Genomic DNA, 27,755 nt, shown 5'->3' with positions numbered 1-27,755 from the left:
CGGTACCTGTGCCTCCAGGTGTAGCGGTCTCGTGTGAGGCTGGTCCTACAATTGGTCAAGATATGTTTTGAGAGTCGCTGTATTTGGGCAAATGACTCAGGTTGGGTCATCGCCATATCATAAAATAATAAATAGGCTGATCATAAAACAGTATTACATGTAAAGCATCTTTATTGTTCAATGGATCGTGTACATCACCAACCTCCATCACCACAGTGAGCTATGTGGGCAACACAACATATGCAGGGCACATAATCATACTGTCTAGCGACATCTAGAGGAACTACATGGAAAAAGGGCAGTAGCACAGTTGTCAAGCAAATGTACTTTCAAATACCTTTTTTGTCCGAATTAAAAATTGGTCAAAATTGTGTATAGACTACCATAACATGCAGGACAAAAAGAAACACTTTAAAAAGTTCCTGTACAATTATATAAACAAAATAAGAGATTTTACTGTCAGATAGCTAACAAAGTGCCTGTTCCCATGTTCCAAATTTGACAGCAAAATCATTCATGGTCAGTCGGCTGTTTTGTTATCGTTTGATACCCAATGACCACAAATTACTGCACAGAAACCAAATGAAGCTTCCAGTCTTCATGAGAAGCCTACAACTGTCCACAGTCCGTGATGACAAGCTTCTTAGAGGGGACACCTCCCTTGGTGCCCAGCTCCCCCATGCGTTGGACGACATCCATGCCCTGCCGCACCCAGCCAAAAGCCACGTGCTTGAAGTCCAAGTGTTCAGCCTTTTTCAGTGTGATGAAGAACTGGGAGTTGTTGGTGTCGCGGCCACGGTTGGCCATGGATAAAATTCCCGGACCCGTGTGCCGGATGTCGAAGTTCTCGTCTTCGAACTTGGTGCCATAGATGGACTTTCCGCCTGTGCCGTCGCTGTTGGTGATGTCGCCGCCCTACAAAACCGGTGGAGAACATGTCAGACACTGGAGATACGGTGACTACCTGTATGGCTGGAGGGTTCTCCTCACCTGACACATGAAGTCGGGTATGACTCGATGGAAGATGGAGCCTCGGAGGCCGAAGCCTTTTTCGCCAGTGCAGAGAGCCCTGAAGTTCTCAGCCGTCTTAGGAACTATTTGAGAGAAGAGCTCCATAGTGATGGTGCCGAGGGGTTGGCTGTCGGCCTCCACGGTGAAGAACACCTGTGGGTTTGAGTCTCTGGAGTGCTCCTGAATTCTTGACATCATGGTCGAGGTGCTACAGGAGGCGTCGTCGCTTGATTGGCTGATGTGGCTCTGACACTCGCAGAAGGTCTTCCTGAAGGACTCCGTGATCTCCGGGGTTTTGAACTTGGCCGCCAGCTGCTCGATGGAACCTTCTCCGTCTGGAAGTAGGATACAGGAAAACTGTCAGAGCTGCGGAGAAGCTATGTGATAAATATGCTAGCGTACCCGAGTAGTCTGTGGCGGTCCAGATGAGCGCATTAGCCGAGGTGTTCATGGGTTTCAGCTCCATGCTGGGGCAGATGTTGTGGTTGGCACAAACTCGGAACACCTGCTCTCTTCTCATCAGGATTCGGTAGAAATGCTTAGTTGGGTGGAAGAGGATCTTCAGGTCGCCGACGCCGCGCTCCTTCCACTGGCCCAGGTCCCGGTCCCATCGATAGAGCTTGGCGCGCTCCTTGAACAGGATTTCTTCATCCTCCTCCCCAGACTTGGTCTGCACCTGAGACAAAGATGAAACATGTTTAGGAGTACTACATGAGTATGCGTTAGGAAGCCATTAGACCAGGGGTCTCAAACACGCGGCCCGCGGGCAAAATGTGGCCCGCAGGACACAAGTTTGAGGCCCCCGCCTTGATATGAAAGTTTAATGTTAGTGCGGCCCGCGCAAGTTTGATATGGATGCTGTATGGTATCATGTACCCAGAAAAAAATATTACGTTTGATTAATGTTCATGTTAAAGGTTAAATAACTGTTAATAGTTATCCTCCCTACCCGTGTGGAAGTGGTAAGTTTTTGGCTATTTAAATTTAAAGGAAATAACTTGAAGGCTACCGTTTAGGTCGCTAGCTCTCTAGTTTGCGAGTTAGCATGTGTCTCAAGACACTGCAGTTGCGCAATATGTTGTAAATAAAAAGAGTATAAATGTGACTATAGTCGTGTTTTGTCATGTCTACAGAGCTCTAATAATGCTTTGTTAATTTTAATCTGAAAAAAATAATTTGTCTACCCACCAACTATGTGGTTTCTTAATTTTTAATTATTTGCAGTTTTTTTTATTATTATATTTATTTATTACTGATTGATTGATTTTCTTTATTCTTGATCTTATTTTATGTAGAAAAACAGGAAGATATTTGAGAACAGTGGAATGTTTTATCAGAGCTTTTCTTGTAGAAAATCGGAACCAAAGCAAAGTTTATTAATTTTTCTGTTTTTAATAAATGCGTTTTTTTTTGTTTTTTTTTTTTTAAACCTGATGCGGCGCCCAGACCAGTGGCCACCAGGGTAAATAGAGTTTGAGACCCCTGCATTAGACTGATGATACCGATATGGTGGCTGAAGATGGGTAGACTGGGGTTAGATCTTGTCAGAGTCGGTTATGGCCTACAGTAGTAGCCTGTTATGGTCTCCAAATTCAAATCCAGAAAAAAAGGCATCTTAACACATCAGCATGGTTGTGTGTGAGAGTTTGAAAGTACCTCTGGCAGTGATACGATGGGTTCAAAGTGGATGTCAACATTTTTAGGCGCGTCCTCTTCATCGCTTCCGCCTTCATTGTTCTTGCTTTGTGATGCTGGAGCCATAGACGAGCCAAATACTGTCGCACCGGCGTTCGCCCAGGAGAAGTTGGAATCTGCACACACAAAAACAAGGCAAGATTAAAGATGCTCGATACTGACACCAATAGTGGTCATCGTACCCTCCTCTCCTCTCGTCTCTAGCTTGGCCAACAAGAATCTTCTAATAACAATAAGAATACATTCTATTTGCAACGCCATTTTTATCCACAGAAAGTAAAATAGTAAAAGGTAGTAATAAAAGTTAAATGCTCATTTGTCCATTTAATACGTCATTTCTAATTATTTCAGTTTGCTGCTTGTAAAACTATAAATTACCCTCAGTTTTGAAAACTGACTTACAAAAGTGATACGTGGCAGAAAAACCCCCCAAAAACAAACAAACCTTGTGCTCCAAATGCGAAACCATCTGTGTTTTTGGCCAGGTCGGCAAATGAGAAGGCCCCTGATGAGGTGAAACCAAAGCTGGGTGGATCTGGAATGTAAGAAAAGTCACTATCAGGGTATTGCTTTTACACCACATTACTATGTAGTAGGGCTGTCGAATGGAAGTTTCCTTTATCTGCACTCATTTTTTTTAATGCACGATTAATGTGAGCACATCCTGTTTGACCATCGGCATACACCACAACTGGAGTTACAAGCAGGAGTAAATATTGAGCAAAAATGGACAAAGAAAAGAGAATTTACTTAGTAGAATTAGTTTGGAAACCCTGACAGATAGCGCTCACAACTACTGTCGCTGTGATTGAGTAAAACATATGTACCTTTTAGTGATGTAATTGATGTTACTTACCATATAGTGTGTAAAAGTATGACAGGAAACTTCAAATTTAAAGCCCGAAATGAATACAGAGCCACTATCCACTAGCCTGGACTGTTTTTCCAGAGGTGTGCACCAAAAAAATATATACACATTAGCACTGGAAGTCATCAAAACCTTACCTTTATGCATTCCCACATAGTGTCAGCGTTTGGGACTAAATATGAGGTGAAAAATACAGTAGACTATGGGAGAAAGTTAGAAGGCGCATTCAAGGCCCGACAAACCAAGTGGGACAAAAATTATTTTTTTGAATAAAATAATAAAAATGACATCACTTGACATAAAATTTGATGTCATTATCTTAGTAGTTGCGTATTGAATCATTTACCATAGAGATTTACACACCTACTTATTTTAGATAACTTATTTCTATCTGGCAGCGGTCTAGTGGTTAGCGCGCAGACCTCACAGCTAGGAGACTAGGGTTCAATTCCAGCCATCTCTGTGTGGAGTTTGCATGTTTGCATGTGGGTTTTCTCCAGGTACTCCAGAGAAAAAACATGCTAGGTTAATTGGCGACTCCAAATTGTCCATAGGTATGAATGTGAGTGTGAATGGTTGTTTGTCTATATGTGCGCTGTGATTGGCTGGCGACCAGTCCAGGGTGTACCCCACCTCTCGCCCAAAGACAGCTGGGATAGGCTCCAGCACCCCCTTGTGAGGAAAAAGCGGTAGAAAATTAATGAATGAATATTTCTATCTGTGATTAATTATGAGTTAACTATGGACAAAAAGTGATTAATCACAATTACATATTTTAAGCGACTGACAACGCCACCATGTACAATGCCAGCAGATGTGAAGCATTAGTCAACTAAGGCAGCTACAGGGAGATCTTCACCTGGTCAGAAACAGCAGGGCCATTTTCTCAGTACCACAGAGTTTGAACGACTATAAATATCACGTTAACATGCCTGTACTTGTGACTGCTGCAGCAGGAGTGGTAACAGTGACGGTCTTGGGCTCGGCGCATGGTTTAGTTGATAGGTCAATGGGAGAGCTGCTGTTGGGAGCTTCTGTTTGCACGTCTGGTGGCTGCTCTGAGGTTTCATCCTGCCTGCTGGACGTGCTGTCAATAACCTCTGCGGTGTCCGGCGACGCAGTCAACGTCGGCTCTTCAGCAGGACTGCTGGAGAGGTTTTTGGTTTTGCTTGACTGGGAATCCTGCAGGAGGGATTCAGGAGTGAAAAACATTCAGACACCGTCATAAAATCTGGATTTTAGCTCAAGTGTACACGCACGCAGACAGCTCATACCAGTTCTCGTTGGGCTTTCCGCACTTCTGTCTCAAAGTCCTCAGTCTTGTCAGGGTCCAGGTCGCTGTCAGTGGTGCTCAGGCCACAGAAGAACGTGGGTGGAAGCTGGAGGCTCTTGGCCTTCTCCTCCTCCTCTGGTGTTGGCTTTTTCTCCCAGATGACCTGGCAGTCTGGCTCTAAATGGATCACAAAAGGCCCAAAATGTCAGGACAATTAATCAACGAGTGATGCATATCTGTTTAGGGGGACAATTCAAACTATGGAGTCGATGACATTACCAGAAGTGGTCACTTTTCTTTCAGGAGGCTCAGTGTAGAGCTTCCCATTCAAGGCTTTCACTGCTGACTCATAGTCCTCATCTATGGAAAAGGTCCAGAAATAAAGTTGATTTAGGCTAATACTAATTATACATTGTATATAACATGTACAGCAAAAATAAAATAGGTCCATAGGTTACAGTGAAGAAAATAAGTATTTGAACACCCTGCTATTTTGCTATTTCTCCCACTTAGAAATCATGGAGGGGTCTGAAATTTTCATCGTAGGTGCATGTCCACTGTGAGAGAGATAAACTAAAAAGAAAAATCCAGAAATCACAATGCATGATTTTTTTAACAATTTATTTGTGTGATACAGCTGCAAATAAGTATTTGAACACCTGAGAAAATGAATGTTAATATTTGGTACAGTAGCCTTTGTTTGCTATTACAGAGGTCAAACGTTTCCTGTAGTTTTTCACCAGGTTTGCACACACTGCAGGAGGGATCTTGGCCCACTCCTCCACACAGATCTTCTCTAGATCAGTCAGGTTTCTGGGCTGTCGCTGAGAAACACGGAGTTTGAGCTCCCTCCAAAGATTTTCGATTGGGTTCAGGTCTGGAGACTGGCTGGGCCATGCTAGAACCTTGATATGCTTCTTACGGAGCCACTCCTTGGTTTTCCTGGCTGTGTGCTTCGGGTCGTTGTCGTGTTGGAAGACCCAGCCACGACCCATCTTCAATGCTCTGACAGAGGGAAGGAGGTTGTTCCCCAAAATCTCACAATACACGGCCCCAGTCATCCTCTCTTTAATGCAGTGCACTCGTCCTGTCCCATGTGCAGAAAAACACCCCCAAAGCATGATGCTACCACCCCCATGCTTCACAGTAGGGATGGTGTTCTTCGGATTGTACTCTTCATTCTTCTTCCTCCAAACACGCTTATTGGAATTATGACCAAAAAGTTCTATTTTGGTCTCATCTGACCAGAAAACTTTCTCCCATGACTCCTCTGTATCATCCAAATGGTCATATGCAAACTTAAGACGGGCCTTGACATGTGCTGGTTTAAGCAGGGGAACCTTTCGTGCCATGCATGATTTCACATCATGACGTCTTAGTGTATTACCTACAGTAACCTTGGAAACGGTGGTCCCAGCTCTTTTCAGGTCATTGACCAAGTCCTGTCGTGTAGTTCTGGGCTGATTCCTCACCTTTCTTAGAATCATTGAGACCCCACGAGGTGATATCTTGCATGGGGCTCCACTCCGATTGAGATGGACCGTCATGTTTAGCTTCTTCCATTTTCTAATGATAGCTCCAACAGTGGACCTTTTTTCACCAAGCTGCTTGGTAATTGCTCCGTAGCCCTTTCCAGCCTTGTGGAGGTGTACAATTTTGTCTCTGGTGTCTTTGGACAGCTCTTTGGTCTTCGCCATGTTACAAGTTAAAGTCTTACTGATTGTATGGGGTGGACAGGTGTCTTTATGCAGCTAACGACCTCAAACAGGTGCATCTGATTCAGGATGATACATGGAGTGCAGGTGGACTTCTAATGGGCAGACTAACAGGTCTTTCAGGGTCAGAATTCTAGATGATACACAGGTGTTCAAATACTTATTTGCAGCTGTATCACACAAATAAATTGTTAAAAAATCATGCATTGTGATTTCTGGATTTTTCTTTTTAGTTTATCTCTCTCACAGTGGACATGCACCTACGATGAAAATTTCAGACCCCTCCATGATTTCTAAGTGGGAGAAATAGCAAAATAGCAGGGTGTTCAAATACTTATTTTCTTCACTGTATTTTTCTTTGTCTTTCTGTGTATATAAGGACCACACGTATATGCATAATAAAGGCGTTGTTAACATTTTAAGTCTCCCAGAGTGGTAGACTGTGTGACTCTGTGGCTGTTACACTGTGTCGTTGTCGGTCATCCTAACAGAGAGGCATGGCTTGTCATGATGCGTATGCATTAATACATTAAAAAAATTAAATGCAATTAATTAAATAAATGAGTTGAAGTCTATTTTTCACAGCCCTAATTGTACTCAAACAAGACTACACATTGTTTTTATACATCTGCTTGTGGAATACCAACTCATTCATCAGTATTCAAATACTGCTGGACAAACTAATTTAGAAAAACTAGTTTTTGTTGTACTTTGGCCTCACCATCAGGTTGATCGTCACTAGTGTAGCCTGGTTCATTCTGGTAGCAGAAAAAGGTGAGCGGCAGCAGTAATTTCCGGGCTAAAGCAGCCTGCTCAGCAGTTGGCTCCCTGACATACACAACCTCCAGTTCAGAGTCCTCGTCTGACCCGGCATTGACTCCTGCTTGCTGGGGTCCTATGACAAACACATTTGGAAGAAAGATTAAATCAGTCATTGTTATTTAAAATAAATCATTATAACAGTGACTGACTAACGAAGGTGTTAGCTTTGCACACAGGAACATACTAGGCACAGCAAAAATGAAAAGCATGCATCCAATTTACTAGCTAAGAGTTCGTTTTGCTGGATGCTGGAGCATTCATTCGTTCATTTTCTACCGCTTATCCTCACGAGGGTCGCAGGGCTGCTGGAGCCTATCCCAGCTGTTTTCGGGCTCGAGGCGTGGTACACCCTGGACTGGTGTCACACTCACATTCATACCTATGGACAATTTGGAGTGGCCAATTAATCTAGCATGTTTTTTGGAATGTGGGAGGAAACTGAGTACACGAAGAAAACCCACACATGCACGGGGAGAACATGCAAACTCCACACAGAAATGACAGAGGGTGGAATTGAACTTGGGTCTCCAAGCTGTGGGGCCTGCATGCTAACCACTCTCTGCCGTGCAGCCCACAGGGGAGCATGTTTTGACAAATTTTAATCTGAGGGGTTGCACCACTGAATGTGACTGTATGCATCCATGTACACTCAGTATGAAATACCATACAACACTGGACAATGTAAATACCTCCAAAGCTAATTAGCGATTGCTGGTGTGCTCCACTGCAAAAGCTACACTAGACTACACACTAGACTGGGAATTGCATTTCACACTCCACTTCCTGCACTAAATTTGGAGTGTGAGATGTTTACACAGTACATTCAATCCTTTGAGGGACGATGCAATCCTCCCTGCTCTACATTAAGGCAGTGCTGGCTTTTTGTTGAGAAAATTTTAGATACACAACTATGCAATTCCAAATATTAACTACATATTATCATGAAATGTTTGCATATATTTAACTTTCAATGAGCAAAATAATATTTTGCTTGAACAATTACCTACATATTGTATATACACACACTACTACTGGTAGCACTTTTTGCACAAACACATGCAGCACGTTAGTTTTGACTACTTTCCACTCCGTGCATCCAGGTTATTCATTTCTAATTGTATCAACCCGCCGAGTGACAGCTGAGTGTTAACACACAAAGTACCTGGACTTTCAAATTGGGTGCTTGATGTGCTCGTCCAAAAGGCCATTGGGTTATCTTTGAAAAGCCTAAAATCCAGCCCTAAAGGATGATGGGTTGTTGGGTTAAAAAGAGACTAACTGGGAAGGCCAATATCCCCAAAAAGGCCAAAACAGTTCAATAGTGTGAATTGTGCGCATTTTAACTGTGAGGTATACATAAATATTAATCATTAAAGCTGAAAGCTGCACTGAAATGGCCATCACAATGCCCTGCAACTTGTCTTGTCCAAATGTTCACCTTTCTTGATGAAGCTAACCTGCACCCAAATGCAGTTTTCTTTGGCACATGTCGCTGTATTCACATTCCGGCATGATTAGTTCTAGACTTGGAAGATCCTTGATCAGGATCTTTGGCCGCTGACAACATCAATCATAATGACGTATGAAGGAGCAACCCTAAACATGATGCCGATGCATCAGAGTACAGAGTACCTACTACTAAAAATGAAGCAATAAGACGCAAAGAAGAATTTGTATATTTAAAAGCTTTTAACATGTTTTAACAAAAAAAATATATATAAATATTGTGTAAAATACTTACCTTTTTGTGGAATTTTGAATGCAGGCGATGGTGACGACCCCTTAGGAGGATGTCCAGAATCTTTCACTTTCAGACTGGAGTCGCAGTCACCACTCTCAGAGGGAGACTTTGGACTTCCAAAGATCTTCTGAAGACTATCAGAACCAAACACAAACTTGGGGGGCAACATCACCGACTTGGTGGGGTTGGCTGGACTTTGAGAACCAGACGGTTTGTCGTCACAGGAGAGCTCACTTCGATCCTTTGTGGTCTGTTCCAAAATAGCAATTGCGGCCTTCCCACACACTGCAGTGGGAGTTTTTAAAGAGTCTCCACTGTCCTGAGATGTGATGGATGCTACAGGGGTCATAAGTTCCACTTTCTCCTGAGCAATCTTGGCCGCATCGAAAACCTGCTTAAATGTGTTTGCCGTTTCCTGCAATTTGAATCTCAAGGCCAACTGTTCAACTTTGCCCTCTCCTTCAGCAAAGTCCAATGCACTCCACACCCAGGCCTTCTCTGCACCCTTCATTGGTTCTAGCTTCATAGTTGCCGTGATCCATTGGTTAGCACAAATCTTAAGAACCTGGTCTCGCCTCATAATCAACCTCACCCGTTTTGTGTTATAATTTTGTAAGATTTTGACATCTCCAATTCCTCTCTCTTTCCATTGACTTGCTTCTTTATCATACCGATACAGTTTGGCTCTGTGACTGAAGACTACTTGCTCGTTTTCTTCACCTGTTGAAAGCTCAACCAAATCTGGAAGGGGGACTACAGGTTCAAAGTAAAGGACATCTCTCTCCTCGTCCTGGGTAACATCCTGCTCATCATCGGTGCCCACTGAGGTTCTGCTCTGGTCAAGCTTGGCAGGAGACTTGGAGGGGCTTATGCCAGGTTGGAAGCTGAAGTTGAAGCCACCCATGGACTCCCCAAAGCGGAAAAGGTTCTTTCTTAGTGGGCTGCTAGCAAGCGGAGAAGCATAGACCGAGGAGTCTGCTGTGTCATCTAGAGCCTCTTCTCTTAGATCATAGTTATCCCACTCTAAGGTAGGTCCAGTGGTTTCACTGTGAGGCTTGATTAAAAGACTTGACATAGTCGAAGACGCTGGAATATCTACCTGATTGTCATGGTCTTTGATCTTTGCCTTGCCATCTGTCAAAACCGATTTCAGGTCCTTCAAGCCAGTCTTCATTTCCTCGGCTTTCTGAATTAGGTGTGCAGTTCTACCTGTGTCAACCAATTTGTGGGGAGTTTGTAAGGGAATGTCCAAGAGGAGTCTCTGACATTCTTCAAACTTTTCCTTAAATTCCTCAGCAAGTTCGGGGCTTTTGAACTTGGCCGCCAACTGTTCAAGTCTGGCATCCCCATCTGAGAAATCATTAGCCAACCACATCCATGCCTTATCTGAGCCTGCTAGCGGCTTAAGATTCATGGTGGTTGTGATCCAATGGTTGGCACACACCTTCAAAACTTGCTCTCTTCGCATCAAAACTCTAAGCCTGCCATTACAGGTGTTTTTCAGGAATTTCAGGATGCCAACCCCACGCTCTTTCCACTGGCTCGTGCTTGTATCGAATCTGAAGAGTTTAACACGCTGTGAATAAAGAACCTGTTCATCTTCCTCTCCCGTTACCAGGTCAACCCTCTCAGGCATTTGAACCACTGGTTCAAACTGAATATCATCATTTTCTTCAGTTTTATACATGTCGTCTTCTACCTGGTCATTGGAGGCATTCGTCTTGGTGGGTGTGGCCTGAAATGATGAGAAGAGCGGCTGACCAGCGCCACAAAAACCTTTGAAATTGGGGTCTTTCTCTCCAAACTGGAAGTTTCCTCCAGTTGACTGTGCCAGGTCTGCAAAACTGAAAGAATCATTTTTACCAGATATTAATGGATTTGTCTCAGGTTCCTGTTGGTCCGCTTGCTGTGGGCTACAAGCATTTTCTTTCTCCTTGTGTTTATCAGCAATGCTTTTAAGGAAGCTGGAGGCAGAACCCGATGAAGCTACTGGATCAGCTGAGCTTGAGTTATTCGATGAACTATCGTTTGCAGTGCCCTGGATTCCAAATTTAAAGCCGCCTGATGAAACAGGCATGGAGAAAGAGAAGCCAGAAGAACTGGTGGTACTTGAATCAGTCTGAGGAACCTCAAATTTGAAAGAAGCCGCTGAAGTTTCAACTTTGCTTTGACCAAACTGAAAAGAATGGCCTGTTCCAAAAGGTGCGGTAAAGCCAGTTCCGGTTGGCTGGCCCGATGATGTCTTCACTCCAAAGTTAAAGCTAAAGCCCGATGCTGAAGAAGTAGCGCCGGTTGCACTTTTAGCAGTGGGTGCGCCCTCCTTTGACTTAGCGCTAGGGTTGGGGTTTTTACAGGCCACACAATTGTTTACATCAGCTTCATTTCTTATATAGCATTCCTGACACTCCCACTGATCTGGTTTCTTTTTAAATTGGTCACCAAACACAGAACTCTCAACTGATTCTGAGAGTTTGCTTACAGGTTTAACTGTGTTGGGCGCACTTTGTGCTGTGGAGGTTGCTTTAAGTGAGGCTTTGCAAGAGACACAAGTGTCTGCAGACGCCTCGTTTGTTGTAGAACATGCATCACAAACCCACTGCTCTGTCTTCTTTCCAAACTGAATGCCAAAGCCAGAAGCTAAGGCACTGTTTTTTGTGTCAATGGGTTTTGCAGAATTTGTACCAAATGTAAAAGACGTAGGGAAAGAAGTTCCAAAAGCACCAAATCCAGAAAATGGGGAGCTAGAACTACTGGTTTTCGTCTTGTCATCTGTCCCGAATTTGAAAGCAAAGGGACTATCTTTGGTCTCATTTTCAGCCTGAATGTCTGGCTTTGAGGAATTGGGATTGGCACTTTGACAAGAACCGCAACGAACAGCCTCCGGTTTATTTCTGACAAAGCACTCGGTGCAATCCCACTCTCCTTCTTTTATACCAAACAGTTCAGTAAGAGTTTCCACAGGTTTAGAGGCTTTTGGAACGTCCTCTTTCTTCTCCTGTGGAACCTGCTTTTCTTGTGATTTCATCACAATGTTCTGGGCTTCTTCAAACCTAGACTTAAAAAGTGATGCCTCATCCGTTGTTTTGAAACGGATGGCTAGTTGCTCTGGCTTTGGCTCTTCATCTGCGTAATCAATGGCATTCCAGACCCATGATTTATCTGAAAGAGCATTTGGTTTTAGTAACATGTCTGTGGTGATGTAGTGATTCGCACATATCTTCAGGACCTGCTCCCGTCTCATTAGGAGTCGAACCTTCCCTGTAATGCTATGTTTCAAGATTTTAACATTACCAATGCCTCGTTCCTTCCATTCTTTTGTTTCAGTGTCAAATCGGTACAGCTTTGCTCTATTGCAAAATATCTCCTCCTCGTCTTCCTCGCCCGTTTTCACATCAACTTTATCAGGAAGGGGTACGATAGGTTCAAAGTGAGGACCATCATCATCATCGTCCTCCTCCTCCTCGTCATCCTCCTCCTCCGCATGAGTGCTGTCATTGTCACTATCTGCTGCACTTTTTTCTTCAGGTGCGGACTTAACTTTACCAAACACTGGTTTGGTAACATCTCCAAATTTAAATGGCTGCTCCACTTTCCCGAACAAACTTCCAGGACCTGAGCCCTGTACTGCATCGGCAAAAGAGAAGCCTGACAAGTTTTTATTGCCGAAAGTGAAGATGCCCGCTTGATTTGATGTCTGCTCTTGAACACGCGGCTTCTCTGGTAAAGTATCGGTCTTAACGGAGATGTCAGACGTAAGAAGACCGAGCAAACTTTCACTGTGCTTCGCTTGGGATGTTGAGAAAGTGAAATCGCCATCGTTGGACTTAAAGTTGGAATTAAATTTAAAGGCAGCTGCTGGTGTTGGCTGGGAAACTGTGCTTGCTCCAAAACTAGGTACTTTGGGGACTTCAGTAGGTGCCTGCTGGCTAAAGGAGAGTTTTCCAAGCTCCAAAGGTTTCCGATCAATAGTCTTTGGTGGATGAGCGGGGACTACTGACGGTTTGGTGAAATAACCGGGTTCGGGCAGAGGTGGGTTTGTGGTTTGTTGAGGTACATTCTGCCCGTAGTATTCTTCACTATATGGTGACAGAAGGCTTGTTGCTGGCGATTCAAATCGAAGAGGTGCAGTGAAGGCCTGTTCTTGAGGAGGGTACATGCAGGCTGGAGCTGTTGGCATGGGAGGAGTATGGGGTGGCGGCTGATAGGCATACATATGCTGTTGAGGTGGCATACGGTTCATACCATAAATTGGGCCCTGCATTAAAATCAACCCCCCCAAAAAAAACAAAGAAAATGTTTATCACAATGACCTTTGTTATGATTTCACAATGATTAGTTTACCTTTGTGGGGGTTACGCTTGCTGCTGTGCGCAGAAGATACTGTGAGTTGTATGCTGGAGACTGATTGTAGTACCCGGATGGACCTGTAGTGGCAACTTAAACACCAATGCACATACATGAAGAACGTGTCATCAACTATCTTTTCTGTTGTCATTATATGAATACACAGTATATTGTTCTGTATCTACTAACCTGTCAAGGGGGCCCCATGGTAGGACTGCGCAGGAGTAAAAGACTCCTGTATTCCTTCAGCACCGTAACTCTCACCATACATTTTGTGATGAGGTGAGCTTACGTTTCCCGAAGCGTTGTGCTTCAGGTCATGAACTTCATTCTGTAACAAGAGGAACCAGGCGACAAAAGACTCAATGTGATTACTAACTTTCACCACCGCAAATAGAAGCCATAGGAAAAGGAAACTCCATTATTGAATGACAGCAGTACGAGCGGGAGACAGGGAGACACAACATCGTCGAAGCCATCCAAGTGTAGGTGATGGCTAGCAAGTTGAATATTAAAACAAAATAACAAAAATAAGTCCGCTCCTTGCTTAAGCTGCATTAAATGTAAGTTGAAGTTGAAAGAAGTTCAAGTTGATTAATGAGCTAAATCTTGTTGAGCTGACCTTAAGAGCTTCAACTTGCTGACACAGCATTTGGAGGAGACTTTTCTGATCCTCCACCCAGTGAGGCGGTGTTTTTGGAGAAATCTGTGAAACAAGCAGCAAAACGAATCCAACTGAACTTATGTATTACTTTTAATTCGGGAAGAATGTCAGATGATACAGAGTTAACCGTTGCCTACCAGGTGTCTTTTGGAAGGAGAAACAATGCTTTTGTTGGGCGAAGGAGTGGAAAACATAACGTGGGATATGGTGGCTATGGTGTCTGTGGGACGAGCAGGGCTTGAATGGATTGGTCCCCGATGATCATCATTTTTTTCATCTTCATCCCCTTCACTCTCTCCGAGCTGCTGATTGACATCATTTAGAAGGTCCACAACTTCCTCCATGGACACTGGAAGCTGGGATACAACATAGAGGCAACGTTTAATTTTGAACCTTAGAAGTACAAAAAAAAGTGCAACAATATCAAGCAGCTCACCACCCATAACGGCCATAATAAATTCAAAAATGACTTAAGAAAAATTACTTTTTCAACTTCATCCGCATTGGCATTGTAGATCTTGGAGAGGTAGATCCTAAATTTTTTCAGAAAAGTGATGCACCTGTCCTGGGTCTCCTCAACTCCATTGCTGGCCTCCTCAGACAACCGCTGGTATATCTTTCAAGAAGAAAAATCCCCCACATCACTAGACGGTTGTTTCAAAGGACGAGTAATTAGCATCGATAACATGCAAACTTGAGGCAATGAGGAATTTGACATTGATGATTGTTGAAGAGAAGGTAGAAGACTTGAGTATCATGAAGCAAACAGAAGAAAATAGAAACGACCACGATAATAACACTGACAGACCGACAAGTGGGCAGCTTTGGTGCTGGGGTACAATACAATAGTTCCTTGAGAAAAATCAAAATTTTCCACATATTTCAAACCCATCCAGGTTTGTAAAAAGCAGCTGACCGACCTGAGCCAAATGCCAGACAGATGCCATGCTATTGACTGATTCCAACGTTGCAATGGCCTCCTCTGTCTTGCCTTCGATGTCAAGGAGGGTTGCATATGCGACTTTGGCTTCCTCTTGAAAACCCTTCACAGAGGAGCCCTGGAAGTGAGCATAGTTGCATTCATTGTAAGTCAACGTGACATCACTTATTTTACTTGTATCTAGGGCTGCAATGATTATTCGGATAATTCGAATGCCTCGATTACATAAAAATTGTTGAGAATTTTTTTCAGGTTTCGAAGAATCGCTTACGTTACCAACGCGCCTAGTGTCACCCATGCAGAAACAGCAATTGGAACACCGCGACGAGTATCAGTTTTAACGCCGCTCTTCGAAATTGCCTCTGTGCGTCAACAACTATGCGGTAAGATACACACACCTTTCACAATAGACTCTAGTTGCGATAATGTACAGTATTTTCTCATTGACTTGTTTGTTCATGTATTATTGCATGACTGCATGAGTTGTCACGTCATTGGCTTAAGTTCTTGTTGTGTTACCTTAATTTCGGCTGTTTTTTGTTGTTTTTTTTTTAAATAGTCTCTGTTTGTTGTATCTTTATTGGTTGCTAATCCCTGAACTGAACTAATGAATGATCTTTTACCAACGTGACTCAGGGAACTCTCAACCTCCATCAAAGTATTGTTTTTGCTCTTTTTCAACTTCATTTTGGTTTGCCTGCTTCATTCATAGCAGTTAGACTCCACACCAGTTAGACTCCCTCAAGAACTCTTTCTTCTGTGTGCAGTCAGACTGCATATGGTATACATAGCCCTAAAAATAGCTACCACTTACTCTATGTACAAAGTCCATTTAAGAAATAAAAAGCTTATGTAAATTATTAAACCAATTGGTCCTTTACTTAGTGAGATGTTTTATTTTTCTTGTAAATGTATTTCTCTTTAAACAAGCAATAAAAAAAAATCCCCTGACTAATCAACAAAAAAAGTCAGTATATTCAGTATACTCGATTACTAAAATATTCAGTCGCCGCATTTTTCTTTCTACATTTTCCATCTTGAAATAGTAAACAAATTATATCTAAATCATTCCTAACAGGTTTGAAGGTTTGAGCTGGTACGCCAAGATTTAGACGACAACTAGGAGTACCTACCTGAAGATCTTTGGATGGGAAATGTATGAAGAGGGGCTCGAGGGGTTCTGGTATACTTCGCCTTTTTTTAATCTTTTCAAGCAGGGGAAGGACAACCGTCCAGTAGTGGACACTGCGGTTGATGTACTCCTTCTGGTCATAGTACGAGTTGATGCCATCGCCCTGTTTCGTTAAACAAAAAGTTGCAGTCTAAATGAGCCACTGAGTCTGCCACAGGAGCCGAATCAACACATTCCATTTCAAAACTCACCGTCTGGCTAAGACACTGAGCCCAGTAGATGGCCAGTGCTGGGTGCAGCCCATGTTTCTCTCTGGCTCTCAGTGTGTTCAGCCCATGCTGCACTATCATTCGCAATTTGGCCGACATGCCAGGACTGCAAAGACACAGACATATTTTAAAATATTTGGACAAACAGAAATAACAATAAAACTAAATTAAGCTCATTTAATTTTACACTGCACTGATTTATGATGACATCAAATATGCGGAACAGCGTCAGCAATGGAGCATCAAGGAAGGTGCAGGAATTATTCCCAGGAATGTTGTTGTACATATTATTCTAACACTCACGCAGCTCGTTTGTGAATGAGGCTGTAGACGGCATCCCACCACTCCCTCTGTCTTTCTGTGGTCAAGAGGCGAAGAAGGGGAAGTGGGAGGCAGCGAGGTTCATAAAGATGCTGCTGCTGCTGGTTTATTCCACTGCTTATCTTTGCCGTCTCCTGCAGCTGACAGTGGCTACAGAACACCACACCATATACAAACACCTGCAAGACAAGAAACACAACTTTTAGCGCTGACTATCTTTATTGCGTATGACATTTTCCATATTGCCATTGTGTTATAATTATGTAATTATTCACAGACTTAATGTACAAAACACAGCCCAGTGTCGCCTACCTCCAAATCCAGAAGGCAGATGGACTCTGGTGCATTTGTGTCAAGTTTGGAAGTTTCCAGGGTAAGTCTTGGGAAAAGCTGCTGCAGCCACACCCGCAAGGCTGGTCTTTGGGCCAAAAGAGTCCACTGAAGCCCTAACCAGCTTAGATGTTGCAAGTCGCCACAATGCAACATGATAGAACCTGCAGATGAAGCATCAATTTAATACATATGCACCTTATTGGGATTATTAAAATGGGATATGTTATACTTGAGTTATAATTGAGTTGCTGTATTGCATGTAGTGGCTTCATGTCATATTGAATCTTTATCATATTGAGCTTTACTCCTCTTCAGCACATTGCCATAAGCAAAGTGTCTTTTTTTCCCACGTAAATATGAGAATACCGTTGCATCAATACCCTTGACGACAACATTAAGATATTTTTCAGTTAGTGTTTGAGTCTGTAGCTCTGCACCTGCATCCCACTTGGCCAGTTGAGAGAGTTCTGGAGGTTGTGCACTAATGTAATGGATGTCATCATTTGCAATGAAAGATCCAGTGGGTGACTGCCGTCCAAACAGAAGTTCAACCAGAGAGTCCTGACCGCTACGGTTGCCAAATGCTTCCACCACCTATGCATGTGCAGAAATGAGAATTGTCAAAATGTGTTGTTGAAATGTTTACGGCACAAGTATCAGATCACTTAGCGTAGGGCTGGGCGATATGGACCAAAACTCATATCTCGATATATGTAGGTAGAATATCCGTACACAGCCCGATATTTTTTCCATAAACTGAATTTAAAGTTTTATTAAAATAAAAGTTAATAAGTTAATAAAGTTTTAGTAAAATGTAAACATTCATATAGAAAAATAGCCACTGAAATAAAATTGTATATTGTCTTTTTTTTTTTTTAAATAAATATAGAAAAAAGTTAATGTTTAATCTTCAGTGCAATCATGCTGCACTCATGGTAGTCTGTGCGGCCGCTTTAGCCGTTAGCGCTTCCATCTCACGTTCCCCATGACGACAGACAGTAAACATAGTTGATGCAGTCTTTGTCACACTTGCTTAAGGGGTCGGTATGACACATAAACAGTAATAAAGTAATAAATAAATAAATAAATAAATAAAACACTATTAAACACTAAAAATGCTACAGGAGATATGGCGCTGCCGTAACTAGCTTGCACTCGGGCGGCGCCATCAAATCCAGTCTATATCGATATGAACGTTGTACTTGTTTTTGATATTGTGCTTAAAATAAATATATACAAAACATATAGCGACATATTGCTCAGCCCTAACTTAGAGTGGTTCTCAAATTGATCATCTGACACCAACCCACTCCTATGTTGGCGTGTCACACAGTTGTGTGACAATCACTGACTTGGAGCAACAATACATATCAAGCAGTTAAAACCATATGAGAATGGAGAGATTTACCTCTCTGATGAGGCTGGATGAATCAGTACTGAGATTTAGCAGCATGTGACCAGCCTGACTCTGTCTATCGTTTGCAAGAAGTTCCAAATGCTGCGGGGCTGGCTGATCTCTTTTAGTCACCTTAGGCTTTGGTCTGGGAACCTGACGATGGAAAAAATGAACAAAAACACAATCTCAATAAAGATGAGTGCCGTCTGTATAAAAAGCCATTCTGTAAGGCTCTTAAAATCTCTGATATCGTACACTGTGTGCAAAAGTATGTGTGTTAGTAGTTGGTACCTGCAGGGCCAATAAGTAGCATAGCGCCGACAAGTCAATGACAGCCCTCCATGTCTGTTGACGATCCTGAGCGAGCTTCAAGAGCAGAGTGGCAGCGTGCAAGTACAAGTGACCTCGCATCTCCACAAACACCTCGTAAAGATCATCTGCGTGGAGGCCTGCAACGCTACTCAGCTTCTGCATAGTCTGGTCAAAACTGCATTCATGAAGACAAACACAACAAGAGCTTGCATTAAAGATGCCCGGTATTGGTTCTCACCGAATTCAGATATTGTCTAGCACACGTCAATCGCGTGCTACCGGTTGATCACGTAAACGTCACTTTGTAGATGTCATATCAGTCAGCTGACATTAAGCTCCACTACTGATTCGCTCTTGTTACCCCGCAGAAATGGTGAACAGATGTAACTTTCATCTTTATCATTCTGATTATGGATGAACTAACTCAGTAGTAGGCAGTAAGCTGCCTATATCTACAACAAACGTTAAGTAGAAAAAAAAAAGTTGTTTGTTTTGCTTCCCGTCATGAACACCACTATAGTAATGTGTGTTTCTACACTTCTGTTTCTTAAACTATTATATTATCATGAATGGGAAAGTGTGCCCATTGCTGAAACCTTTTTAAGATGCTGCAATCAGCTGTATTGTCTTTTGCATAATCATTTTCATTTCTTGTGTAATCAGACATTATACATGAAGTGTGTGTCTAACAAACGTTACATAGCTATTTTGAATGACAAATTACCAGTACTCGGGTTATGTACCGCCTTTTCCGCACTATAAGGCACACTTAAAAGCCTTTAATTTTCTGAAAACTCGACCATGCGTCTTACAATCCGGTGCGCCATATGTGTGCACCAAGTTCCAAAATCGCTCCGCTTGATTGACTGTTGGACCATTCCCCGCTGGATCAAGGACATAATACGTACAGTACATATGCGTAACATCCGCCACACCTCTGGTGAACACAGCTTAACTAAGACTGGGGGGCAGCGCCGGGTGAGTTACACAGCCATATGTGAATGAATTGTGGATGGTTTGGCGAAGGCAGTGCTTCTCAATTATTTTCTGTCATGCCCCCCTAAGGGACAGAATTTTTTTTTGCGCCCCCGCCCCGATTTGAAATACTACAGAAACTGATAATATTATTCATTTATCTACAGACTGAACCTAAAAATGAAACCAGGAAAATGCAACAAAATGGATAGCATACAAGTGAAATTCCAGGTTGAGTACTATAAATTTATACATGTTGGTAGATCTGCATTGAAATGAAAGTCTCTCGCGCCTCCCGGAAGTGGAGACAGTACAGTCCAAAGTTTCTCAAAAAAAACAAGTTACTTCGCTCTCTCAATGCAAGTAGCTTTAGCATTTTAGGTCAGCAGGTTCTACAGCATTGGTAACATGTAATGCGTTTTGCAGGACTACCAGTGTGTAAAAAAAAAACTTGGGTAGATGGGTAGCGTTATTAGCAACCCCACTTCCTCGATGCTATAATGCTACACAGACAAGTGGTTTTGCTCCATGACTTAGACAAAACACAGTTAGGACACTCTTCTACATGACTAAGTAACGTTGGAAAGGCATAGGGCTTCAGCGAGTTTGTCGGCTAGTCCAACTGCCTACTGGCCCATGTTCACAAAACAGTCCAGTGTGAAATGCTGTTGACAGATTAGAGAAGATCAATTTTAAAAAAATATGGTGAGCGTATTGTTAAATAGAATAAAGTTAAACTAAACACACAGTTTTCCTTCATTCGCCTTTTATTGTAGACCGTATGTTTTAGCATGCGCCGTATACAAATACGTATGCGCCTAATACAGTGCGCCTTATGTATTATGGGTTAAGTACAGACCCTGTAATTGAGACTGCGCCTTATAATCCGTTGTGCCTTATGGTGCACAAAATACGGTATTTGTCTTTAATGCCATATTGAATTTAATTATTTGCGAATGATACCAACTACCTAAACTGTGAATGTGACAATCATTAGTATATTAAATTGAAAGTTTACTGATTAGATTTTAATATATATAAATAATATAACAAAAATATATTCAAAAAACTAAAAACCTTACAAAGAAAATGGGTCTTGCACCTGCCAAACACAAACACCGGTCAACACCGGGTTGACGCACAGTGGAATGGGGTTGCTGATCCGAGTCTTGTGTCTGCCGGGTGTTTCCCGTGCTGTATGACTATATGACACATTCATGTGATAGATGTTGGATGATGCTGTTTACTGGACTAAGGCCTCCAAAACCCCCACTGATTACTGAGCAATGTGTATTTGGGCCACTTTTGCACAGAGCCTAACCCACATGCAATGAACCGTGACAACATAACAACTCATCATTATCTAACTAATTAATTACCTCAGTACTAAGTCAACAATAAATCCACAAAGTATAATTACAACCTCTCTACAAGTAGTGTCTATTGACTGTCAGTGTATTACATATTGTATCCCTCAAGGTAAAGTTGTATAATGAACACATTGTGCTTTTACTGTGATGGCACTGGATGGATTTTTTCAAATAAAGACTTGAAATATGACACAAACACTTACCATCCGAGAGTGTCGATGCAAGTCTGCACACCACTTCCAGAGAGTGTGAGTCTCGTCAGGCTGCAGTGGGCCAAAAGCAGCTCTCTCTGAAGACGACGACACATCTTCTCGTTGTTGGAGATGCTGGGCTGAGCCAGGTAGTCCTGAAATAATTATGGTTATTATTTAGTTGTTAAAATGGGTGCTTTTTCAAAAGTTCATCTTGACGAGGGGTGTCCAAATTTTCCCAACAAGGGGCACATACTGAAAAAGGAAAGGATGCAAGGACCCCTTTGATAGTTTGTAAAGCAACGCAAAGATGTTAATACACTGCTCAAAATAATGACGGGAACACTAAAGTAGCACGTTGAATGAATTAAATATTTTCATTAAATAAAGTGGAAAAGCACACTACAGGCTGAACCAACTTTGATCCTATAAACAAGCAAAACGAGCTGTGGCAAACTGCATGCCATCCTGGATGGCACACGGCAGATGCTCTAGCCCAGGTCTGGGAGGAGATCCCTCAGGAGAACATCCGCCGCCTCAGCAGCATGCCCAGGCATTGTAGTGAGGTCATAGAGGGACGCGGAGGCCACACACACTACTGAACCTCATTTTGACTTGTTTAAAGGATCGAAGTTGAATCAGTCTGTAGTGTTTTTCCACTTTCATTTTGAGTATAACTCAGTATAATCCAGACCTCCATGGGTTGATACATTTGATTTTCATTGATAATTTTGATAATTGACAGTATTTTGTTGTCATCACAGTCAACAATGGAAAAACAAGAAAACATTTTCATTCATTCCGGTCTACAACATGTTACTTTAGTGTTCCCTTGATTTTTCATTTGATTCATTTTCGGCAATTATCTTCAAATGTTCCCCTGACTTTTCTGCAACCAAATTTTCAAAACATTTTACCAACTTATTTTGATTTGTTCCTCATAAAAACCTACCTTTTTAAAAAATGTTTCAATTATGTGGTATTTTTTCCATTTTTCTTAAAATTAGAGTTTTTTTTCTCATGAAATTGCAACTTTTTTCTCATTAGAATAGTACTTTTTTCTATATATATATATTTTAACTTTATAGTAAATTATAGCTGTTTTGTTTATTTCTGGGATTTTACATTTCTATTACTATTTCAAATTCCTTGTTTTGCTTCTCACAATATTAGAACATCTTTAATATTTAAATGTTATGTTACTGAAATGATATTTTTCCTTATATTACAACATTCTTTTCAAATACCTATTTTGACTTCTTCTGCTGATTTTTCAATTTGTGCTTTGATTTTTTTTGGTTGTTTTCTTGTTAAATTACATTTTCAGGCTGTGGGCCGGAATTTGGACACCCTGATTTAGACGGCCAGCCAGTCGTCACACCTCATTTTCTTTTAATTACAGTATCAGAATCATTTCCTTTTAAAAACAGCTCAAATGCATCACCCAAATTGGTTCGCTTTGTTTTGTTGACATGATGTAGTTCACTGAATTCTCGAACGGAGGCCACGCTGACCTGAAGTGTGCGCACAACCACAGTGTACCAGTCCAGACTGTGGCGCAGCAAGCCCCTTTTCTCAGTGGCCAGGCAGTGCTTAACGGCCTCCTCCAGCTGACCGTCCTGACAAAACAGCTGGACCAGCTTGACATTGACATGTGCTTCTCCCGGTCGTGCTGCCAGCTCAGCTTGGAGGAGGTCGAACAGCTGGTTCCAACCCTGCTGGCCTTGGCGACTCAACAGGCGCTCCTTGACATAGGGGAGAAGAAACAATAAGGACCTTGTCAACAGCTCATATTCACATGTTGAATATGCACAATTGATGACATATTCAACAAAAATATTTCCCAACTTTCCAAAGAGTTGTAACAATCTGCTGTGTATTTATAAGCTTACAGTAAAGTAAGTACAGTATTGCTGTGTTTTATATGATTTTTTTCCCCCAGAAATCTTGAATCGCTCATATGCAAACCAGTGTCCTGTTAAGCCCCGATGAAGAAAGGGAGCCTCACCTTCAGGTTGAAGATTGTCGGGTTCCCTGGCAGCAACTTAGCAGCTTTATCCACCCAAAACTCTGCTTTGCTGTCATTTTCCCCTTTGCTGACCAGTAACTCAGCCACCTTGAGCACCAGGTCTCTCTGGGCTGGGTTCAAGTCCACAGAACGCTGTGTACATAACACACACACGACAACTAGTTCATATAAGCACAATGGCTAGCGATTTCATTGTGTTTGCGAAGGGTGACAATGTATTAGAGCAATGTGGCTGTCTCATACACGTGATAAATAAAAAGGAAACTTAATAAACAAATAATTTGGTGATAAATTAGAAACAAGCATGTCAGAACATTTAAATAGTGATCATGAGCTTGGAATACGCTATATATATAATGGTGATTCACAATTATACAATACACACAATAAGAAAACATGTTTCATTCACTATAAGGCAGTAATTATTAATAAATATGTGGTAAATACGGGTAAAATATACAGTATACATGTAGCACTATTTGTACACATTTATGTCGTTAGGATTTACTGATCGTTTATTCGTCAAATGTTGAGACGTCACATTTGTATAGCAGTCCTTGAACACACCATTGGCCAATTTGTGTGCTGTGAGATGCAAGCCATGTAGGCACTGGCTTGGTCAATTAATCTGGCCTCAAAACTTGCAACAAGTTTAGGTCTGCATGTTTGTGCGTACGTGGGTTTCCTCCTCCCACATTCCAAAAACATGCTAGGTTAATTGGCGACTCCAAATTGTCCATAGGTATGAATGTGAGTGTGAATGGTTGTTTGTCTGTATGTGCCCTGTGATTGGCTGGCAACCAGGCCAGGGTGTACCCCGCCTCCCGCCCAAAGTCAGCCAGGATATACTCCACAGAAAATGGATGCCTGGATGGATAGCATATTTAGGTCTTAAACCTGGATGTGAACAATGGCAATTGCAGAATGAAGAGTAGGGTTACAGAGCTGAATCTAATCAATGTATTATAAGTCACTTTTATTGCAAATGTTGATCTGAAATGGGAGAACGCCAACTTAAGGATTTGGAAGGGAGTGAGTGACCCGCGTGTCAAAAACAGACCTTTTCATCAGTGTATCGATTACTCACGTTTTTGCTGGACCGAAACGTAAGGCCATCAAAAGCAGGCATCTACTGTAATACTGTACTTCATACAGTAATTCCCACACAGGGGGCCGAATCGGAAATCTATGTGATTCACGTATTAGTTACAATAAATCTGTCCCATGTGTGTTGTTTGAGGAATGCATTCAGAGATGACTTGAATTTAGGAAAATAATCAAAACCATGATATTGTAAGGCTAAGTTTAGATAAGTGCTACAGCTCAGACTGTCAATGTCGGTAAACTCTGCTAGTCAGCTGAATGGGCAAATTATACATCCATAAGCGAAATACACTTTAAGCCGAGTGAATACACTTTTCTTACTTTTTGAGCCAAGCGCAGGGAATAATATGCAATATGAAATATTAATTCGGCCAACGTTAGCAGATGTAGATGTCACATCCATCCTTGTGGGAGTACTCGAGCCTATGTCTTTTTATATTACAGTATTTGCTGGCAATAAAGATTTTTTAATTCACAAAGAAAAGTCAGTGCCGAGTGTCGAGTACGTCTCGAGCACACTGATGCAATTCATCAGTGGGACCAAGAACTTATATCGCAGTAGAATTAATTTATTTCATTTTGATATGGCCATGGCCGCATGGTGGAAAAAGTGGTTAGCATGTAGGCCACACAGTCAGGAGATAGGGAAGACCTGGGTTCGATTCTCCATTTGGGCATCACCGAGCACAAACCCGAGAACTGGACTTGACAGAGTAAATTGATAACCACTGTTACAGTACTGTTTGGGTCATTTAGGTTGTGTTGAGCTGCATCTGGGTTGGTTTAACCACTTTCACACAATACCCCCTTGGTCTTGCCTCACTTTACATCGCAAGCGTTTCAGCTGGGAGCAATATGCATTTGCATGCAACAATGTTGCCAATGTTTGAATACAGACAAAACATTTGGGGAAAAAAAAACACCTTCACTTAGTTGTAATAGTGTTCAATTAACAGCCTAATACCATTTTTGCTACTAACAACCGACAAGGACCTCTTACCTTGTAACATCCTACTGCCTTGTTGATGTCTCCTTCCCTCTCATAGAGCTGTCCAAGGAATTTGTGTGCTTTGGGATCTCTCTCCTGGACTTGGAGATACTCGGATACATGTCTAAAAAGATGGTAATAGTAATGGTTTTATTTCATTTGAACATGCATCAGATTACAATTGAATGCATCACATAATCAGTTCCCAGTTCCACATGTCCAAAAGGAGTAGGAAGAAGCAAAGCTTATTAAATCCTACCCCTACATCTGGTACTTTTACAATCAGTAACTGTTACATTTGTTCACTTCCTGCTTTCCATAATACAGTTTAAGTTTTTTTTTTTTCTTTTTAAATAATGCACCTTGTACCGAAGTATGAAGTGATATGACCATACAATGACATAATGGGTACCATAGTAACTGTCAATATAGTGATATATATAGCACATCATGACTGGTTCAAGACTCTTCATCCTTGTATTTAGTAAACATCAACTGCTTGTATTGTTTCTTGAATTGGCTCATCGTTGTGCATTGTTTGAGGTCCTTACTCAATCCATTCCATAGTTTGATTCCACATACTGAAAAGCTATGGCTTTTTAACGTAGTCCTAGCATATAAGTGTTTCAAATTTAGTTCTTCCCTGAGATCATATTTCTCTCTTGTAGAGAAGTATTGGATGACATTTTTAGGTAATTGGTTGTTTTTAGCCTTATGCATTATTTTAGCTGTTTGGAAATTAACTATATCAGCAAGTTTAAGTATTTGCGATTTTAGAAATAAGGAGTTAGTATGTTCTCTGTAGGGCGGCATTATGAATTATCCTTAATGACCTTTTTTGCAGTACATTTAGCGAGTGAAGATTGCTTTTATAGTTATTACCCCATATTTCCACACAATAAGTAAGATGACAACAACATTACATTTAAGACCACACTGCATCAGAGGTGTTGATAATATATTACCACTCTCATTTGGCTAAACGGGTAAAAAGAAAGTACACATCCTTACCTTTTTGCAAGTTCATACTCCTTTGCTTCAAAATATAGTTTCGCAAATAAAAATCCTTTGACTGGCTTCTGTAAATGACAAATAATGAAACATAATTTGTAAAAGTTAAAAAAAAAACTACACAACTCCGGCATTGTAAACAAATACTGTACATCCATTACTGCTCATATTGATTTTGTTCCAGATGTGAATACTCTGAATCCCAGATAGGTAACATTAAATGTACAGAACTACAAGTAGTAGTGTCCCGTTTTCAAAACAATCACAAACTGCTCCTGACCTTTACTGGTGACTGCAGTGAAAACATATTGCATCTCTTCGACTTGTACCGACATGTTTAGCGTACCCAAGCAACATAGGTTTCATACCATTAAAAGTACAAATATGCTTACAACGGACAGATTGGGGTCATATTTTGCAGCGTTTTGAGCAGTCTGCTAGGCGGTCGAAGTATCTGTTGTAAGACCGTTAGCTATCTAGCTAGTGGCTCTGACCAGCCCATGCCGCGCGCTTTCTCAAGATCCGAGACACGGCTAGGCGTCATCGTGCCGGTTAGCTAAAGCTGCTAGCTTGTTCTGGCTAACTGGTTACAGCCAACCGGGAAGTGCTTACGTGTTCGTGAAGTCAACGTTAATTTAACAACAACGTATTCTAAACGATTTATTCCGACTGTCGCTTCGTGCCAGGTGACTTAACATTCAGGTGTAGAATGACGGCGGTAGCATGCTAACATTAGCCGCCGGCTCCACTTACCTCTTTGAGTGAGGGAGAGGAAGTCTGGACAGAGGCAACATACCGGTCCACTTCAGTCTTACTTCGCCGCATGTCTACTGAATTAAAGCGGTGGGTGATGTTGCATAGAATACGAGTCTTCACTGACTTCTAAGGCGGACATTAATAGAAGAGTCACGCCGTCAAGTTAAACGCTCATGATAATATTGCGCAGTCTCGCTAACGTCAAATGGCAGAGGTGTCACGTGGGCCGAGGCCTGACTTGAATCCACCTCCTCGTCCAATGGGAGGGAAGAATTCAGGATGACGCATGTGACGCACTTTCATTAAAAGAGGGGCGGGGCTCCGAACTCTGCTCGGCGGGATAAGGGGTTTCTTCAGATTATGGTAACGTCATCTTTGATTACATATGTCGGATAATATTTAGACTACTACTTTGGTCTTGAAACGTTAAGAATAATTATATTATTTTTAATTTCCCAATCAAGTTGCAGAAATACTGGTGCTATTCTTCAGCAA

General features: G+C 41.9%; 1 protein-coding gene across 1 annotated transcript; it reads right to left on the bottom strand.

Annotated features, from left to right (window-relative positions):
• Positions 1–153: 153 nt before the first annotated feature.
• Positions 154–27,492, bottom strand: ranbp2 (RAN binding protein 2). The gene is made up of 29 exons (XM_058081728.1): positions 27,258–27,492; positions 26,505–26,572; positions 25,506–25,617; positions 23,381–23,533; positions 22,887–23,117; positions 21,385–21,527; positions 18,816–19,011; positions 18,537–18,677; positions 17,566–17,722; positions 17,108–17,289; positions 16,778–16,974; positions 16,457–16,580; positions 16,207–16,368; positions 15,054–15,191; positions 14,618–14,749; positions 14,271–14,489; positions 14,092–14,175; positions 13,659–13,800; positions 13,467–13,561; positions 9,126–13,380; positions 7,284–7,457; positions 5,127–5,207; positions 4,849–5,024; positions 4,507–4,756; positions 3,152–3,241; positions 2,668–2,822; positions 1,414–1,687; positions 991–1,346; positions 154–915 (listed from the first exon to the last, which is right to left on the bottom strand). The coding sequence occupies exons 1-29, from the start codon at positions 27,327–27,329 to the stop codon at positions 610–612; spliced, it is 8,865 nt and encodes a 2,954-aa protein (XP_057937711.1). The 5' UTR covers positions 27,330–27,492; the 3' UTR covers positions 154–609.
• Between the last annotated feature and the right edge of the window lie 263 nt (positions 27,493–27,755).

This window comes from Doryrhamphus excisus, chromosome 9 (genome assembly GCF_030265055.1).
Source record: "Doryrhamphus excisus isolate RoL2022-K1 chromosome 9, RoL_Dexc_1.0, whole genome shotgun sequence".
NCBI classification, from domain to species: domain Eukaryota; kingdom Metazoa; phylum Chordata; class Actinopteri; order Syngnathiformes; family Syngnathidae; genus Doryrhamphus; species Doryrhamphus excisus.
This window is presented reverse-complemented; position numbering and strand designations above follow the sequence as displayed.